Below are 19,437 nucleotides of genomic sequence, written 5' to 3'. Positions count from 1 at the left end.
TAGAAACAGAAGTTATGAATATGAAAGAAACACATAGAGACGATATAATAGTTCCTAGTTCTCGGTTCCTACTTACTGGAATGTTGCTGATATCATTACTCTCAAATGACATAAAAAGTCCCTAAACTTAATATATATTCGTACATATATATATATACATATATACATATATATATATATATATATATATATATATATATATATATATATATATATATATATCGACATATACATATTTTATTTATAAGAAACGTAAATATATAAAAATTATTAAAAAGCATTATATTTATAACTCGATTAAACTGACTTTGTTAAAAAGAACGGAAATTTTTTTCATTGTCAGTTGACACGAGCGCTTTTAAAAATTCTTATTTTATTTTTAACAGAAACATAATAGGAATAAAACCTTAAGTTATGTATATACAAAAACAATCGTAAATTATAAATATTTTATAACGTTCTTGAAATTCATTTTAGGTACTTAATGCAATTATCGTAATTATGAGGAGGATGTTAAAAAAGAGGAGTTTCATATTAACATAATTTAGCATTTTTCCATTGCATTTTATAAAATGTTTACATGGGGAAATATTTACAAAAATATGAGTAGGGTATGATGAAATGTAGAAGACAGGAAAAGGGATGAACAATATAGTTTTATGAACGATTCAATTGAGAGTACCCCGACATTGAGGAGCTCCACATAGGCAAGGGATTTTATCATCTTCCAATGGAAATTTATAGTCGTACGTGATTTCCTCGTTAACTCCTATCGGCTGTTTACTATAGATTACAATTTTCTTTTGGCTTTCGATCGTAATTACTTTTGCATAACAATTCGGCTGAAACATAAAAGAAAATTAATAGTACGATCTATATCGTTATAAAAATTTATTCTATAGGGTGTCTCGATAATCGTGGTACAATTGGTAAGGAAGAAATTCTACGTAAAAAAATTGAATTTATTTGTTTTTTCATAAAGAATCGTCCACTCTGTCGATTTTACCATGATTATTGGAATACTATACACAAACACTAGTACAATACTCACATTGCAACTATGATTAATGAATCGTGCTAAATTTCCGCATTTTGTTGCATCGATAATCGTGTCTAAATCAATACGGAAAAGGTAGGAGCTACCGATACCGGTAGCTTCGTACTGAGACTCTCGTAAATCAGCAACAACTGGCCTGATCATTTGTCCAACATATTCAATAACCATTTCATCAGCAGCGATTGGCTCCATAGCAAATAGACCCCAGTCATGTATACCAGATTTAGCAAATTTCAATTGTTTTTTCCTAAACTGTAAAATGAAATAAACGTATTTGATATCAATTAACTTCACAGTAGCTGAAAATAATTTAGAGCCAATGATCAAATAAAGCAATTGAAATCTTACTTTCAATTGATTAAATTTAAGAAGATCGCTATCAGTATCGATACCGAAAGCTGTTAATAATCGACGTTGATTACTTCGGGCCTCACGAGACAGAGCTTGCATTTTGCCAGTTAAAGCTTTAGTATTGTTCTTTGGACCATTCATTATTCCATCACTACCAGCATAAGGACCATTACTATCCTCAACGTCGTTACTTCGTTGTATACTTTGCGCATAGTGATGCTATACAAAAATAATTTTATAGTAAGAAAGATATTAATGTAGTGGCTTATAAAAATATTCAAAACTTTTTATGAATATATTACGTATGTTATACAAAGCATTTTGAAATTTCATTAGCTGACTAGATAAGATGTAAAACGAATTTGGAAATATACATATACGGAAGTAAGTTACATTACACTTTGCAAAGATCAACAAAGTATTTGAACAGCCAATTATTTGTTATACTAGTACAGCACAATCAAATAAAATGAAATGTAATGAATTGTAAAAAATGTTTAAGACTCTTTCTTGTGATTTTAATTAGTCTCAAATTTTGCCAATATTATCATGTCTTATTATAGTGTTAATAAAATTTCGAAATGTTTTGTGTAGCATATACATACATAAAAGTTATCTATGTTAAGTATTCAGATATTTTCGTACGCCACTGTATGTTAATTCTTATATTAAAAGATCAGTCACACATACCTTATGTTTAGCTTTTTCTCGTACATCAACCTTATAATATCCTTCTGTTCTTGCACTTCCACTCGTATGTAATCTAAGTTCATCTCTCTTTCTGCGTTTTGCAGGACTTGGAATATCAGTTGGAGGATGGTCAACCCAATGCGTGTCATTTAACCAATAACCTTGACTATCATCGGCCAATAAAGCCTCGTAACTTCGTCTTAAATATTCTACATCCTCTGCATCTATTCCTCTGGTTAAAAATTCATACAAAATAGCCATCTCCGACATAAGATCGCGTTCTTTGTATGTAACAAGTGGCTCCTCAACTTTCTTTGGATATTTCTCATAAACATATTCATTTTCAATATTCTCTTTCTCTCCTTCATGATTTTGATGAGCATGTATCTTCGTGTATTTATTGTATTTTCGTTTCTCTACTTTGTGTATCTTGTCTTTACTCTTCGATAATTTCATAATCTTTGAGGATTTAAGTTTCACTGGTTTCATTGGTGTCGAAGGTGTACGAATTACGGACTTCGTAATTTCTGATTGTGTTGGTGGTAATGAATACGAATGCTCCATAAACACTTGTGAAGCTTGAGAATTTTTAGGACTCTGTTGACCATTAAGTCGGAGGTCAGCTTCAGCTTGATACCTAATTAATTGAAAACAATACAACATTATATTTTACATTAGTTTATGTAGTATAAAACAATACTTTTAGGGAATATATTTTTATTTTGATCAAGTTTAGATTTATAGTAAGTAATTTTACGCACCTTAATCTTCTAATTTCTAAGCTTTCTTCCTCTGAATCGGTGGTAGGTATTTCACTAAACATTTCGATCTTTTCTGATTCTTTTAATATAGGTTCGTCGTTAATGTACTTAGCAGACATAGTTTGAAGAGCTCTAATAATATTTGGTTGTACAGGTCCCGGACTTCTATGCCTTATAATATTATCTTGGCCAGCTAATGTTATCAAAGCTTCTGCTGCAGAATTTTCCATTTTTTGTATATCACATGGTTCTTGTTTACCTGGTGTTACTAAAGTACTCTTTACTTTTCTTTGTATCTCATCTTCCACATTCTTTGTTTCCATCTCTTCATGCACTGTTCGAACCTTTTCAAGATAATCCTCATTGACAGATATTTCATTTGTCTTCTCAATGTCATCTTTATCACTTTCATATTTCAATGGAGATGATACAGGGCTAGCTTCATTATCACACTGTGGGAATTCATTCGAATTTACATCTTTTATTTCAATATTAGGTACTGGTGTCTCTCTACCAGTAGGGGTTGGACAATCTAATGATCTCTGAATTGCGAGTTCCATTAGAATATCAGGATCTTCACTGTTACAGGCCAGTGGACGATGATCTGATAAACGACTGTCTGTATCTTGCTAAAAATAATAATTATTTCTATGAAAAGATATGAAAAAGTATCACACATGAATATTTAGGAAAATAGTTACAAGTTATTTAGTTATTATATATTTTACATAATTATACAATTTTGCAGCTACAAGAAAATAGTTATTTGTACTTTTAATAAATTATATACCTCATCTTCAAAGTTTCCAGAACATACTTCTTCATCGGAACTATCACTCGAACTACTGGAAGATTCACTGCAACTCATTTCTTCACTACTACTCTCACTCGACGAGGATGACGAGGAAGATGACGAAGAAACGCTTGGAAGAGAAGTAACTGGCCTTTTAACTTTTTGTACTGATGCTAGGTCAAGATCGCTATCGCTTCCTATAAGTTCTGTGTCACCATGATCAGACTGACGACTATCTTCGTCCTGTGGTAATGGGCTTGGAGCTTTGATTTTGCGCTAATAGTATAAATTTTAAGTAATATGTTAAATAAAATGTATTATTACTTTAAATAAGTACTTTATCATTATTTTATATATTATTAAATATTTACTATACATAATGTCACTAAAGATAAACTTTCATATAATGAAAATAAATACCCTGAAAGAAGGCATCTTTGGCATGCTGGCTCTAATGCCCAGACCAAATCCATCGTAATTAAATCCAAGTGGAGTTCCTTGTTCTAAAAGTAATGATAATCCTTGAGGTTTCTGTCCTTCTTCCTTATTACTGTTATTAATAATGGTGTTCTCGCCTCCTTGATTTTGAATTTTCTCTGATTTCTTTTCGTCCCACCATACTTCGAACAGTTTGAACGCAGTATTTTCAATCATCTTTTTGTTAAAATCCCTTTTTAGAATTTGTTTTAGTTCATTTACAACTCTGTTTAATACACCATTAATAGTAGGACCCTAAATGTTCAGAAATTAGGTTATAATCAAATAATATTCAAACTGGTCAAAATTGATATTATATCATATTTGCACTTAAGAAATATATATGTACTTGTGGATTATCTTTCGTAATATTATGATTTGCCATAGCATGAAGTCTCGATTGAAAAGATGGATAATAATTAGCTCCTTGATGATTCCCTACTGTGCCAGAAAATGATGTAGTATTTGGTTGATAATGACTTTGTAAATATGTTGTTCCATAAGGGTACGGATATTGTGCTGGTCTTGGCCAATGGTACATATCACTAGTAGAATAATGAGTTAAATGTCCAGGATAGCCAGCTCCTGGATATAACTGACTTGTAGGTTCTGTTTGAGCTATAACCTGTATATTTAAATAATAAGATACATGAATAAATATTTATATTCACTATTTAATACTCATAGTGTTAAATATTACCTCTTCAATTTTTTCATCCCCTGAACTTAATGGACTTAATGACATTCTATCATCATCTGGTGGAGGTGGAGGTGGCGGCTCTTTTGGTGGTTCTGGTTCGATTTCATCTGGTGCAGGACTATAACTTCCCAGTAATGCTTCATCTTCGCTCGAACTTATAACGCTACCTAAATCTTCATCAACAGAAATTTGATTGATGCTATTTTCATGTACTTTCCATCGTTCTTTATTCCTTTCTCTCATTTTTTCAAAACATGATTTGTATGTTTCATGAGAGAGAAAAGGGCTTGGTGGTTCTGAGAGCATCTCATTATCTGCAGTGATAGACTTTTTTTCATCCTCAGAATCGCTACCAAACTGTAGGAAAGGTGGTGCCATTCCTCCTGCTTTGTCTTTCAATAACATAGCGATTCTAGTATCCAAATCTAATGTTTTACGAGTCTCTATTGGTGAATCTCGTGATGAATTTTTTGTTACATTTTGATTTTCTTTCTCTTTCTTAGGTGTATGATGTACCTTTACATTAGAAGCCTTAGAAACTGAAACTGGATTAGAATTAGAATTATCTAAATTTGTCCCATGTTGAACAGGCCACATAGAAGATGATGCATAACTTGCCGTCCCTGTATTATTTCCCCACCATATACCCGAATTTTGCTGCATTGAAAGATTTTGCGATACATTTTGTGGTATATTTGCTAAATAATTATTTGGAGGTTGATGATGATAACTACTATAATAAAAATCATAATTTGTAGCTGGAGTAGAATTTTGAGAATAATTACTAGAATAATTTAATTCACTAGGCGCAGTACCATATCCTAAATCACTTCCTGCACTGCCACTAGGAGTAGGATAATCTCTATATTTGTTGTATCTTGAATTTTCTATATACAGATCTCTTGATTTTTCTATATTGGATATCTTTTTATTACTTCTGAAATCATCTCTTTCTTCACTAATAATTTTTTCAATTGGAGTTTGCTTCCCTTGATCATTTTCACACTTTATTTCTTTCTCAATTTTCTTTTCTGGTTTTTTTTCCATAGTTAATTCATCATAGATCTTTTTACACTCCTCCCCAAATGCATCAAGAAATACTTTTAAAACTTTACCCATCACAGACGTGTTATTTAATTTTTCTACACAAGCTTTTGCAGCTTTCGTAGTTTCAAACACCACTCTCGCAATTCCAAGATGCTTGTTAGTTACAGGATGATAATAAACAATAAGTTCTTCTACAGCTCCAAATTTTTGAACCATATCTGATAAAAAAGTTTTATCAATATTATCATTTAAATGACAGAACGTTACTTCCAGCGGAGGAGGTTCACCGCAGTAATTAGAGTCAATCTTAAATCTAGGTACAGGTAAGTCAAGTTGTTCTAAACGTGTCCAAATTCTTGTTAACTGAGATCTAGGGTCCCGGGGTTGAACTTCAGGATAGGTTGGATCTCCTGGAACCATGCCATCGTATCTATATAACTTTGTTGCACCCTTTACTAAGAATGGATCAACTAATAACTTATAATTCCTTGGTTTCTGTGGTGTTTGAACCATAGATGTATCTTTTTGCAAATGCAGCGTATGGGTATGGCTATGTTTTGATGATTGACTGGAGTTTTGAGATACATTTTGTAAATTTCCATGTGAGTGACGATGACGATGCGAATGTGCATGTGAATGTCCGTGTCCATGTCCATGTCTCTCCATTCCGTTCATTGCCTCCAAGCATTATCCACTCATATAAATTGCTGCAAATAAAAGTTATTGATAAAAGTTGTATTACATAAAAAGCACATTATATATATCAAAGTTTCCAATATAAAATATATAAGCTTTCTTGAATTGTTTATAAATATGTAATGTAATATAATGGAGTACAAAAATGCATATGTATAGTAATTAAATACACAAAATAGTGAATCTTAAGTAATTTAATTAAATACATAAGTAATTATAATTTGACATTATACATACAGAATATTAACATAAAATGTTATATTATTACATATAAGTTTAAAAATCATATTATTAATTAAAGATTGAAAACTAATATATTTTTTAATATATAAAATTGTGAAACTATTAAACACTTAAAAAATTAAAATTACAAATAAACAAAAAATTAAACAAAATTAGATACACAGTCATCATTCTTAAAATAAAATATATGAATTTAAGTTAATACAAATAATATTACCTATTAATATGAAAATTAACGTATATTAAAAAAATTTACTCTTACTTTTAACTTACGTCCAGATTGTTTTTGTTTGTCAGGTAAATTGCTTTGCTAGTTAATGCAAGAAATTCATGTTTCAATAAAACATAACCTTAAACATTTCGAAGTTTTTAGGTTGGAGTTTAGTGCGAAGAAACAATATGACAATCATTTCGTAAAAAGAATTCTTTCTATCATGTCCTTCAAATTGATTTTCTTGTATAAATTTCGATCGAGTCAAGACTTTTTTGTGGAAAAACACAGCCCTTAAATTTTACAGAGGTATGTTCCGGTTTTTTCAAAAACTTGTAATTTTTCAACTTGCTCGTATAGTGTCGTATTTACTATATGGACGTGATTTATGCATCGGCCTTGATACTTGTCTTTTCTTTATTCTTCGTTGATTTTTCTTAGTGAAAAATATACGGATTTATTGATACTACCTCTCCGACACACCAGCGCAAAACTACCTCAATGTTTGACTGTTAAGCACAACGCACTGCGCCCTGATTTTCCTAAATTTTCACAACTAACAATCAGTACTACGAACAACGGTATGCAAATTACCTAATTCAGTGAAACTTATTCCACTTGAACATAATTTTTAGGATGCATTTATGGTTATTCAACGAAATCATAGCTTTAACAAAACTACGCGAACAGAGATTCAGATGACGCCATCCTTGTTATAAAGAACATGACGGTTCTTTTAATCATTTTACTAAACAATTCATATTAACATTTTCTACGAGAATAGATATTTTTGTGTTATCCGTGAAATAACGTTTCTAACATTCCTCGATGAAAATTGTTACGTTAAAGTATCCAAAATGAAAGTCCAAAGTAAACGGATAACGGAGCCAAAATATTCAACATTTTTTTTCGTTTCCTACTCTGTCTTGATTCACAAATTTTCGTATAGTTGAAAAGATAGTCGAAAATCTCGCCTACCGCTGGCATTCTGTATATTTACCAATAATTTGCAAAGGTAATTAAATGCTTAACGACAGTATTGCAAAATAATTGCTGAAAATCTTCTTCCCATACAATGTGTAGTATTTAATCCACGTATTGGTCAACCTTGATCTAAGAGAATTTTCTGGTTTCCTATTAGCAAATCAACTTTCTGCTTTTAAAGAAAATTGCGCATTATAATGCGCACACGAATATACATATACATATGAATGCTTTACTTCATACAAACTCAATTTTTTAATATAACATATTTTCTTCACTGATATAAACTTAAAAATAAAAGGACTTAATATCATAAAATAAATATATTAATAAGCAAATTACAAATGTGCTTATCTTTATATTCATTATTGCAATATATAGGGTGTCCCAGTAATCATAGTACAATCGGCAAGGGGACGATCCTATGTAAAAAAGCAAGTTGAAAATGTAGAATAAAATTTTTTCATATGCCGCTTCTTTTTCAAAAAGATCTAATTTGAAAATTTGTTAAGTATGCTTGAATTTGACCAATTCTAAATTGGATAAGAGTGTATAATTGATAAGAGATTGTTTTGCACGTGGAAATAAATCGAAAATGTAAAATCAAATATTTTTTTGTGCGACGCTTTGCTTGTGAGGAAATGAAATTTGAAAATTTATCAAATATGCGCACAAAAAAATTTTACTCTACGTTTTTTAATTTTTTACACATAGAATCGATTCGTCAGCGATCATGCTATAATTAGTGAGACACTTTGTATAACAGTTTATAAACGAAATATAAATAAGAAGTTATATGGGTAATAATTAAATTTTAATAAATTAATTCATTCATTTTCATTTCAATGGAAATGATTTTATTCGTCCAAGATATAGTTTAAATGTTTTTGAAATTTTATTCAGGTATTGTTGCAATTGGTTAAATTCATGAAGATTTATAGAAATCGCACCTAAGCTTCTTACACTGCCGTCAATTATAGTCCATCTGTAAGACATGCAAGTCTGGCCAACATTTTCTACAGATCTATTAAATTTTACAGAACAAGTCGGAAAATTCGGTGCATATTTAAAATTAGCTCACAGTAACCGAGTAGGTTGAAATAAATATTACCTTCAAAAAATGTCTTTCTTACAAAGTTTTCTCCAACGTTATATGCCAACTGTAAAAGCAGAAGAAGAAGAATTGATTGATCCTCAAAAAATACTTCGTGTAAGTAAAAATTGTTATATAATATTTGTTCCCAATAATTAAGAATTTCATATCTCAAGTTTTAACGTTTGTAATTATTATTTGTTATTGCAATTACTGTTTCATTCTATTCTTTTAAATGTGATCTCTCTATCATATATAAGTCAAAATTTACTTCTATAAAACTATTGAAAGAATTTTCGTTGATATGTAATCAATTGTGACAAAAATTAAGTAACAAAAAATTTGGAGCACATTCATTTATAGTCATCTTTCTTTTACAATTAAAATCAGTTTGTCAAAGTAGTTTCTACAATGTACACATATAATATATCAATTAAATTATTTTTGTAAATATTAGTTATAATTAAAATATAAATTCAATGTTAGAATACATGATTATTTTCTTCTTAGGAAAGATGCTCGAGACAACCTAAATGTACCAGTTTGCAAGAAAAACTGGACACTTGCAATCAGCGTGTTAATTCAAGGAGTAATACAGAGGAAACCTGTATGGAAGAATTAATTGATTATGTAGAGTGTGTAGATCATTGCGTAGCAAAAACACTTTTTAGTAAGCTTAAGTAAGATTATGTTATTTAAAAATGTGTGATCTTTATTATAAAATATGTTACAAATTAATTCAATGCATTGTAGATGAATAAGTAATGCTAGGAATAAATGATAATATATCAATAAATATTAACTTTCATCGACTCTCCTTTCATCTGTATTTAAAATTTAATAGCTATAAATTTAACAAACTTTCAACAAGAATAATCATATAATACAGCAAAATATATATAGTGTGATTCACACAAAATGATATAAATTTTTGGTATACTTTTTTATAAAAAATGCATATGGAATGATATTTATTTTATTTACATATGAATATGTACTTTTTTATTTATTTCTTTGTTCATTCAGCACCTAGTTGCAATACATCAAAACATACTGCACAAACACGCACAGGTTTATTTAATCCAAATTTTACGATTGGAACATCTTGATCGGAGCATTTATTACATAAAATTCGACCACAATGGCGGCTAAAAATAATAAAAATAATTCATTTTAGATAAATCTTAAATATACTGATTTATAAATTTATGTAAGTTCAAAGATTCTGTACCAGTGATGTTTTCGCATTGTAAGGGAAAATTTTGTACCACATTCCAGACAAAGATCTTTATCTGCCCATGGTGCTTCTTGTGTCAAGGAATCTAGTAATCTGTATAGTAATTGTTTTGTTGCTACTTGATAATTGAAAATTGTAATGCCTTCTTTATTCATAGAACCTAGGCATGCACCAGCCTTTACCAGAGTACGACAAAGTTGACCATTTCCTTTCATATAAGCTATCAGTAATGGAGTATTGCCATCCAAATCTTGGATAAAATACATATCGTTTTATTTAGCTTATAATAAAATAATATTGCAGTTCTATTTAAAAATAATCTTATAATTTAATATATATAATACTTTCTGTATCATATGTATAAAATCAATTATTACTATATTGTTCAAATATAAACAATCACATATATATATACATATATGTACAAAAATATATCAGAAATTCAGCAGAAATACTACTTTTTTCTAATTAACCGTGTGAGTCCCAGGGGTTTTTAAAAAAACAGGGTCGAAAAATCCTGAACTGCGCGATGGCGCTTATCTTAATCGATTACGAAGAGAAATAAGCGGCACAATAGCGCTTGTCATATTTGTTATTTTATGATATATATCTATATATATGCGTACTATTAGTTTATAAATATTTCAAGTTTTGTTCAATAAAAATTAACATAGATAACAATGTAATGAAAATAGATAAGATAACAATGAAATATAAAATACCGTCAGTCGTCCATGGCGTTCTAATGTACTGGGACTTTTCGACACAAAATCTAAACAGCGCGATCGCGCTGCTTGGGACTCAAACGGTTAAATATTATAATGTAAATACTTCTAATATGAACATATTAATATTTTGGAGTAGTTTGATGTATCTTTACCTGCATTATTTACTGGATATTGTGACATACATTCCAAGAAAAGTTCACATATAGTTGCAGCATTATCTTTTCCACACCTAGCTAATTCGTGTAAGGGATTTCTTCCTTTAAGATTTACAGCCTCTGCATCTAATGTACATTCAGTCAAAAGTGCTCTTACCACCGATACATGACCTTCTCTTACAGCTACATGCAATGCATTGTCACCATCTGCATTTACTGCATCGAAGTTTATATTGTTCTATAATAAGAAAGTAAATATATTCAATTATTTTCTGTTAAACTCAACTTATAACTAAAGATATATATATATTTCATTTAATAAGATTTCTGAAGTAGTTTATTTTATAATACCATTTAGATCAAACATATAGATAAGTTATGGTATTCACCTGCAATAAAGCAGATACAATTGCTGCATGACCAGCTTTTGCAGCAGCATGCAATGCAGTATTTCTGTTTGCATCTGTATCATTAACATGTGCACCAGCCAATATTAAACTTCTTACTAACATTTCATTTCCAGAAACCGCAGCAAGATGTAAAGGTGGAGTTTGTGTAACATCATGAACTCTGGAATTTACGTCTACCTATAAAATAAGAATCATGAATCATTTTATTGCATATGTATTTTGTTTGATTAGTTTTTTAAATGCGTCAAAATTTTTATGAAATAAATATAAGTTCAAATGCATTTTAATTACTACAAAAACAATATTTACCTGTATAGATAATAGAAATAATATGCTTTCCATGTCATTCTTTTGAATAGCAGTATGTAAAAAATTTCTGCCTTTATTGTCATATTGTTCAGCAGCTTTAGGTAGTCGTTCCAATATCGCTTGAGCAGCTTTGTTGTTTCGAAATGTTAATGCTGTTGCAAATGGTGTTAAACCTTTCTTATCTCGTTTATTTAAATCTATATTAGGATGGCAAAGTAGAAGAGAAATAATTTGTGAATGTTGATTTTGTATAGCAACGTGCACTGGAGTTTTGCCCTCAACATCTCGAGCATTCACATCAGCACCATGTTCAATAAGTGTCTGTACAACTTGTTCTAAACCCCACTGACAACATAAATGTAATGGAGTACATTCATCCCTTGCTTCGTCACCTCCAATACCATCTGGGCCAGGTTTTCTAGGTATGTTTAAATCACAGCCACTGTAACATACATAATTTTAGAATTTAATTATTATGATTTTTAATAATAATAAATAATAAGAAAAGATATCTTTACAATCTTTAATAATAATTATATAGAAATCTGAGTACGTCAAATTAAATTAGAATTACGAAATATTTTATTATATTTTCGATATTCTTATATAACTAAATATTTTCAAAATTCTAATTGGACCAAACCAAATATTAAATATCCTGATTTCAAATTCTTATATATTTTTAATAATTACATATCTTAATATGTAATATACCTTCTTATAAGGAACTGTGCAATATCTTCTTTGTTGTGGTCAATTGCTCTGTGTAACAATGTTTGTTGGCAATCATCTGGACCAGGACCCCAACAGTCAGTGTCTGCTCCATATTTAACTAGAATAGATGCTACATCCTCTTGATCTGAATCCAGTGCATCCCATAATGGACATCCTATAGAAGTATCTACTCCTCTTTTACAAAGTGCTTCCACAACTTCACCCAGTCTACAGTGTATGGAAAGTTGCAGCGGAGTTTCTCCATCTGCAGTTCTAAATGAAATAAAGTTTTTACTGAATATCACATAATTAATAAAACCATTTGGCAACAGATTATTTAGTGATTTTAGGTTTTGTTTTATTTATACTAACGAAGCAACACAGATAGTTATAAAATTACTTTGATAAAATTTATCTCAACCTGAAATTTTTTGCAATATCTAATGTCAAAGAGATAAATGCCATTAAGTTAAAAATGAAATAAATAAAATACAATTGTTTCTAAAATGTTTAATATCAATGCTATTTACCTAGTATTCATATCGGCACCATTTTCTAATAAAAAAATCGCTGTCGCCGAATCCTCTTTTAATATCGCTTGATGCAACAATGTTAAACCATCATTATTGCACTGATTGATATTTGCTCCAGCTTTTATTAAAGCCAAAACTATATCTTTGCCCTTCTTAAACGGAGCCTTAATAGCCAAACTTAAAGGGGTTTCATTCACGTTATTTTTTAAATTCAATTGGGAATTCGAATTAGGTGCATGCAACAATTCCATTACAATATCAAAATACAAATTGGAAACAGCAATATGTATTGGTGCATCGCCAGTAGACAATGCAACTTCGTCGACTGGGAAACCAGTTTTCAATAAAGCTCGCGTTAAATTCTTCGAACCAACTTTACAAGCTTCGTGTAAAACCAAATATCCATCATTATTCTTTTGCATTAAGTTATCCTTACAATAATCGATTAAAAATAATGCAGCTTCTTCTTTATATTCTCTTATCAAAACGTGTAATAGAGTGTCCCCTGTATTCTTATATACAGGATTCGGAGTTGCGCCTTTGATTAAAAGTTTCTTAGCAAAAAATCCACTAAATGGGTCTGTTTTCATTGCGATACACAATGGAGTATCATTTTCATTAGTGCTTTTGTCCAAATCTATACTCTGACATTCTAATAAGACATCAAAAAGTGGTTCATTTCTCTCCTGAATACAATTATGTAAGGCAGTCCTGCAAGAATAGGAATCAACAATAACATTTATAGAAGGTGTCTAACTTTAATTATAAGTTTAATGCTTTCGACACTTTATTATAAGTAGATTGCAGATGTTTATACAGTTATGGGAACTTTTAAGCTATAAAAATACACAGGTTGTGCATAATATGTAAGTATATGTGAAATATTTATAGGGATAGATTTTGATTGGTGGAACATCTAATAAGAGACTGTAAGAAAATAGGAAGAGGAGTTAGCATAGAGGATGTGGTGAGTGGAAGGAAGGACAAGAGAATAGAGAATTGGCTTAGGAATTTAAAATGGAAAAGGAATGTGGTAGGGATGAGTTATAAGAAGTTGATAATATCAAACAAGTTAATATTTAAGATGGAAAAAGAATGAAAAGAGAAAATAAATTAAAGAATGCGTAAGTTAAGTTAATATTGTGAGTTAGGACAAATGTAAATCAAATCTAAATTTCTTGGCTAATATCTATATATGTGAAATATCTAAAGTATAGTACTTATTATATTTAGTAGGTAAAGTAAATCTTTGTGTGGATTCCACTTCAATTTTCATAAATGTCTGCAATCTAATTATGAAATAATCTGTAAAACTAATACAGTTTTTTAAAAATTCTATCAATTCAAGGTATAAATTGCTACTTTTGAACCAATTTTAATTTTAATTTTTACAGTGACTTTCAATGAAATAATCAAGTAAAAATAATTAAATAATTATACCATCCTCTGTGATTTTGTAAATTGGGATCAATACCAGCATGAAGTAACCTGGATGCGACTGTTAACATATTTTCTGAATTATGTTTTGTTATTAAATGTAACGCAGTACATCCTTCAAGTTCTTCAGGATTTTTTATATCCTTCACGTTTCGGGTAAGTTTCATGGGCTCGCATAATTCTTTCATATTTCCATTATTTTCTAGCTGTTCTATTACAAATTCAGCCGAATAAGAATCTCCTTTAAAAATAGCAGCTTGGAGTAAAGAAAGACCTCTTGAATCTTTTGCGCTTAAATCGGCCCCGTGTTCAACTAAAGTGCGCGCCAGTGATGGTTGACGAGTTTTTAAAGCAACTTCCAAAGGCATTTCTCCTTTATGATCCAAAGCATTAATGGCTTTCGTTAACTAAGACAATAAAACATTTAATTATAGAATGATATTTATAAAATATATATAATTTTTTCATTCGATATTGTATAATATATTTCTTATACATATATATTGTTCTAAACTAATAATTTATAAAGAAAGACATTTTTAGTTGAAAGTTTAATTTATTTAATTCATGATTGTATCTGATAAGATTAAAATAATAAAGTTTTATTTACTGAAATTGTAATTTAAAAGGTTCGTGATATGTAATTGACTGAGAACCACTGTTTTGATTTTATACAAAAGATATACGATGCGGTACACCCAACGAAACGGATGTTTGTTCATGCACGCATTAGTGCTAGTTACATACATACATAGTTAGTATTAAAGATTACATAAACAATGTGAATGATTAAAACGGGAAGGAATATGAAGATGCACTGATTCAGCAGAAACAGTCGTTTGTAAAGGATAGAAAAGCCATGATGTGGCGTGTGATAGGCTCATCTAACAGTCAGCTTCCGATTAAAGGAGCATATTTCTTCGTAGCAGAATGAAAAACAGTTAATCAAAATCCTACGATTGCTCTATGGCATTTAGTGAATATTAATAAAGGGTGCTGTTTAAGAATGAATGACAGTGTTTAGTAGAATATAGTTGAAATGATCTCTGATGGAATCGAACGTAAATATTGAATTTCTTATGATATTATGAATTTTGAAATATTTAAGTACGAATTAAGTGCAGATTTTTTCCTACATTTTTCAATTAATATTTATTTAGTTAAATTTACATAGATCAGTCTTTTTCATAAAAGAAATTAATAAATACCTCTTATTTTGTACTGATCCAATTAATTCATAAATTAAATTTAAAAAATGTATTTTTCATTGTATAAAAATAATATTACAATATATTGAAGATTAGTGCAACATACAGTTTCATTATATTGATTACAAATTGCGATATAAAAGTTATTTGTAACCTTTTATAAAAATCTAAATCACTTTAAAAGCTTTTTGTTTAAAGCAAAGAGAGTATACAAAACATTATTGTTTTCCTTTAAATAAGTTATTGAGGTTATGCTTATGCAAATATTATTTTTTAACAGAAAGATGAAAATATATAGAAGTAAATTTAATTAAATCTATTTTTATAAACTAAATACTCATTCTGTACATCAAAAGTGACTCACTTAAACTAATTTTAATGAATGATTTTTTTATGGAAATTCAGATACAAAAATAATTATTTTATATTATGTCTAATAAAAATATACAGCTATATGCATCCAAATAAATATAATAATTATTACGGTATTAAAAAATACAGTTAATTTGGAATCTTTATATTAAATCATTTTTATTTTTGAATGTCATTTCTAATAGTAACTAAACTTATTGTTGATAAATAAAATTTTTTCAGGTTTGCGTAATGATGGTGATAAATTGAACTATGAAATAAATAAATATAAATAAAAATTGTGCTAAAATTGGTGTAAATAGTATTATTGTATTCTAACCACATTTTGTTTAATTATAAATGAGATGACTTTCCAAATACAGTCAAAAAAGATCTTATTAATTGCTATAGTTTTTCTATGTACGTTTACATTTAACTTATATATTTTATCTTTATATAAAATAATTTATATTCACATTGAAAACATTTATTCTTTACTGTTTAATAAATATTTTTAATCATATTGTATGTCTGGAATATTCAATATTTTTAGTTACATTAATAATGCAAATAACTGCAGGAGGTATTGCATGCTTCAAATGTTATGCATCACAATCAGGACATGAAAAAACTGATTTATTATGTTCTCATTTTGATGGAAGTCCTAGGTTTCAAGTGTATTGTCCTTCGTCCACACTTTGTGGAAAAAGAACGATTTATTCTAAATTCAAAAGTAAGTAAAGTGCTGCTATATGTAAATTGAAAAAACATGTTTGGCATATATATATGTTCATTAATTTATCATCTTTACCAGCACCTATGATCACAACTGTAGAAAGGGACTGTGCACCTCAAAAACGTACAGTATTAACCTATAGCGATAATAAGTGGCAAAACAGAGAGGAAATTGTAACATCAGCTTACAAAGAAGGTTGCTTTATTGGTGAAGATAGGGGAGCACCAGCAGGTCCATCAGAATATTGCTTTTGTGGTCACCATTTATGCAACTCATCAGAACCAACCAAAACCATCAATATGTTTTATATTTTTATACTAATAACAGTACTACTGTTTGCAACACTATTATGATATCCTTTCTCTAAGTACTTATTATGGTAAGAAATTTTTTCAATATATATATGATACATATATATATATATTTCACTACTATTTAAAAATGGCATAAAAAATGTTATAAAAATCGATATTTGCTTTACTTTTTGATATTAATCCTTATAAATTATGAGATTGTAAATCAATAAACACATCTAAATAAAAAAACGAAATAATTTTTCTGTATCATCTATAATTATTGAACTATATCTAGCAATTTATTGTAATAATTTTCTGTAATAATTATATATTCAAATTATAATTATATATGAAAATTATATATACCAAATAATAATTCCAAAAATTAATTCCAATAAAGTTTGTTACTATTAATATTTGTGAAACAATAACATAGGTTGTGAATGTCTTTAATTTACTACATAAATATTACTTTACTATTTATAAAAATTAAAGGAATAATATGGAAACATCAAAACATGATTGTTATTATAAAATCTTGTAAGTATATTAAACTTACAAGTAAGACCTATTATATATAAATAGACATTTGTAATAATTTAAAATATGCAACTTACCCCTGAATTATTTTCCACTAAATATAAAAAAACCACATCTTCCCTCATTAGTCGAACAGCGGCATGCAATGGGTATTTACTTTTAGTCTGTAATAATTTGTATAATAGAGATCCAGGCATTTCTTTAAAGTCTTCTCCTGTTAAATCTTCCTAACGTCATGAAATTTTGATCAGTTAAGAAATTGAAATTACGCAATTCAATATATGTTTTTATCTCTCTTACCCAATGTGCAGAAATCAAAGAACTGCAATGCTCTTTTAATTTCTGTGCACCTAATTCCTCAGCAGCTGCGTACAACTGAACACAATCTTTGAATCCTACAATTCCAATTAAATATTTTTCACATTGTTCAACTAATTCTGTCAGCTGAAAATTAGATGCTGCTTTCATTAATTCTAAAGTTAAATTCTCTTGAGGCACCTTCCCTGTGTATATCCATTTCAGCAATATTAATCCAATCTTAGGCTCCAAATAAGTCCAATCTAGAGAAGGTGTTTCTTATTATATCTATATACATGTAACTTTTCTTCATACATTTCTGTTTATATTTTAATGCTTTACCTAAAATGGTCACTTCTGATAGTGTTGCTTCACTGAAAAAATCTGTTCTAGCAGACAATATAAATTTATGTGCTGGTATTTCCTGATTTTTCAATTTGATGATCACATCGCTAAAAGATATATGTTTATTAGTGACAAAGCTTATATAATAAATTATGATTTGAAGAAGTTATAAACCTATAACGTTGTTGACTATATAGAGATCCAATGGTTGTCAAAAGTCTACCAATAAATCCTGTATCTTGTTTATTTGCAGTAACAATTGCATATTCACGTTGAAGTTCCGTATTTGTATTGTATAAATTAACATACTGCTCCCGTAATAAAGATAAATGCTGTTGCCATTTTTGAGCTTCTGTAGAATCTTCTGAAATGTATGAAGTGTAAAATAGTCTATAAAACGTAAATAAACATTTTGAACTTACCCATAATTATTATGAGCAATTATTTTTACTCTTCTTGAATGTAGTATGAAAGTTATTGCATGTCCGGCTTTTTACGTTAGTTCATATTTGTTCAATATAATCTGTTCTACGTGATAACGATAAAAAAATAGATAATAATGATCAAAAGTTTCTACGAGAGATCTCGGAAAATAGTGTCGATGTTTCGTTTACGCTAAAAACATATATTAATAAGATTCTAACACGTATTCTACGCCCACGTACAGTATTCATTACATTTGTAATTCACATACATATTTTTCTTTCTGAAGAAAATGTAGCCACACTTTTGAAAGACAGAAAAAATTCCTATAGAATTTAAACTACAAAAAAGTAGAAGTCGCTCTTTCGTTAGTTTCGATCATAACAATGGTAGTATTACATACGGACAAATTTCTTATATTATGTTAATTATAGCCACCTTTTAGATTCTATTCGGTGCATGGATCTGTTAAATCATAGTTCATAACACAATAATGAATGATATTATACAAATTCATGGAACTATTATATCAACGTTTCGATAAAGCTCATTCCCCAGATTTAATCTAGTTATATTAATTACATGTAAAATAAAAATATAAAAAGATACATTTTT

General features: G+C 29.1%; 4 protein-coding genes across 16 annotated transcripts; 2 read left to right on the top strand and 2 right to left on the bottom strand.

The window, feature by feature from the left end:
* Window positions 1-356: 356 nt before the first annotated feature.
* On the bottom strand, window positions 357-8,125 carry LOC117207100 (histone-lysine N-methyltransferase SETD1). 4 transcript variants are annotated; one of them, XM_033446967.1, is made up of 10 exons: window positions 7,078-8,125; window positions 4,830-6,583; window positions 4,479-4,754; window positions 4,073-4,384; window positions 3,650-3,928; window positions 2,860-3,488; window positions 2,099-2,735; window positions 1,406-1,627; window positions 1,052-1,309; window positions 669-842 (listed from the first exon to the last, which is right to left on the bottom strand). In XM_033446967.1, exons 2-10 carry the CDS (start codon window positions 6,549-6,551, stop codon window positions 669-671), a joined length of 4,509 nt encoding a protein of 1,502 aa, XP_033302858.1. In that variant the 5' UTR covers window positions 6,552-6,583; window positions 7,078-8,125. The 4 variants fall into 4 exon arrangements, with proteins under 4 accessions (XP_033302862.1, XP_033302858.1, XP_033302859.1 ...); XM_033446968.1 differs by having other exon boundaries at window positions 7,089-8,125; XM_033446970.1 differs by having other exon boundaries at window positions 7,621-8,125.
* Window positions 8,126-8,923: 798 nt separating this feature from the next.
* LOC117207104 (cytochrome b-c1 complex subunit 6, mitochondrial) lies at window positions 8,924-9,905 on the top strand. The gene is made up of 2 exons (XM_033446984.1): window positions 8,924-9,220; window positions 9,614-9,905. The coding sequence occupies exons 1-2, from the start codon at window positions 9,131-9,133 to the stop codon at window positions 9,785-9,787; spliced, it is 264 nt and encodes an 87-aa protein (XP_033302875.1). The 5' UTR covers window positions 8,924-9,130; the 3' UTR covers window positions 9,788-9,905.
* An 11-nt stretch (window positions 9,906-9,916) lies between these two features.
* On the bottom strand, window positions 9,917-19,413 carry LOC117207101 (rabankyrin-5). 8 transcript variants are annotated; one of them, XM_033446974.1, is made up of 15 exons: window positions 19,261-19,412; window positions 19,094-19,162; window positions 18,822-19,014; window positions 18,574-18,763; window positions 18,397-18,506; window positions 18,058-18,317; window positions 17,835-17,984; window positions 14,630-15,033; window positions 13,187-13,900; window positions 12,657-12,929; window positions 11,943-12,384; window positions 11,613-11,810; window positions 11,221-11,461; window positions 10,335-10,590; window positions 9,917-10,251 (listed from the first exon to the last, which is right to left on the bottom strand). In XM_033446974.1, exons 3-15 carry the CDS (start codon window positions 18,823-18,825, stop codon window positions 10,122-10,124), a joined length of 3,372 nt encoding a protein of 1,123 aa, XP_033302865.1. In that variant the 5' UTR covers window positions 18,826-19,014; window positions 19,094-19,162; window positions 19,261-19,412; the 3' UTR covers window positions 9,917-10,121. The 8 variants fall into 8 exon arrangements, with proteins under 8 accessions (XP_033302865.1, XP_033302868.1, XP_033302869.1 ...); XM_033446977.1 differs by lacking the exon at window positions 19,094-19,162 and having other exon boundaries at window positions 18,574-18,760; window positions 18,822-18,927; window positions 19,261-19,413; XM_033446978.1 differs by lacking the exon at window positions 19,094-19,162 and having other exon boundaries at window positions 18,574-18,760; window positions 18,822-18,922; window positions 19,261-19,413.
* Window positions 15,318-17,452, top strand: LOC117207103. Of its 3 annotated transcripts, XM_033446980.1 has the most exons (4): window positions 15,318-15,687; window positions 16,429-16,605; window positions 16,739-16,918; window positions 17,000-17,452. In XM_033446980.1, exons 2-4 carry the CDS (start codon window positions 16,551-16,553, stop codon window positions 17,272-17,274), a joined length of 510 nt encoding a protein of 169 aa, XP_033302871.1. In that variant the 5' UTR covers window positions 15,318-15,687; window positions 16,429-16,550; the 3' UTR covers window positions 17,275-17,452. The 3 variants fall into 3 exon arrangements, with proteins under 3 accessions (XP_033302871.1, XP_033302873.1, XP_033302872.1); XM_033446982.1 differs by lacking the exon at window positions 16,429-16,605 and having other exon boundaries at window positions 16,766-16,918; XM_033446981.1 differs by lacking the exon at window positions 16,429-16,605.
* Window positions 19,414-19,437: the final 24 nt, after the last annotated feature.

The sequence above is a fragment of the Bombus bifarius genome, unplaced genomic scaffold (genome assembly GCF_011952205.1).
Source record: "Bombus bifarius isolate JDL3187 unplaced genomic scaffold, Bbif_JDL3187 scf7180000008019, whole genome shotgun sequence".
In the NCBI taxonomy this organism is placed as follows: Eukaryota; Metazoa; Arthropoda; class Insecta; order Hymenoptera; family Apidae; genus Bombus; species Bombus bifarius.
Note: the sequence above shows the minus strand (reverse complement) of the source record. Positions and strands in the feature narration are given on the sequence as shown.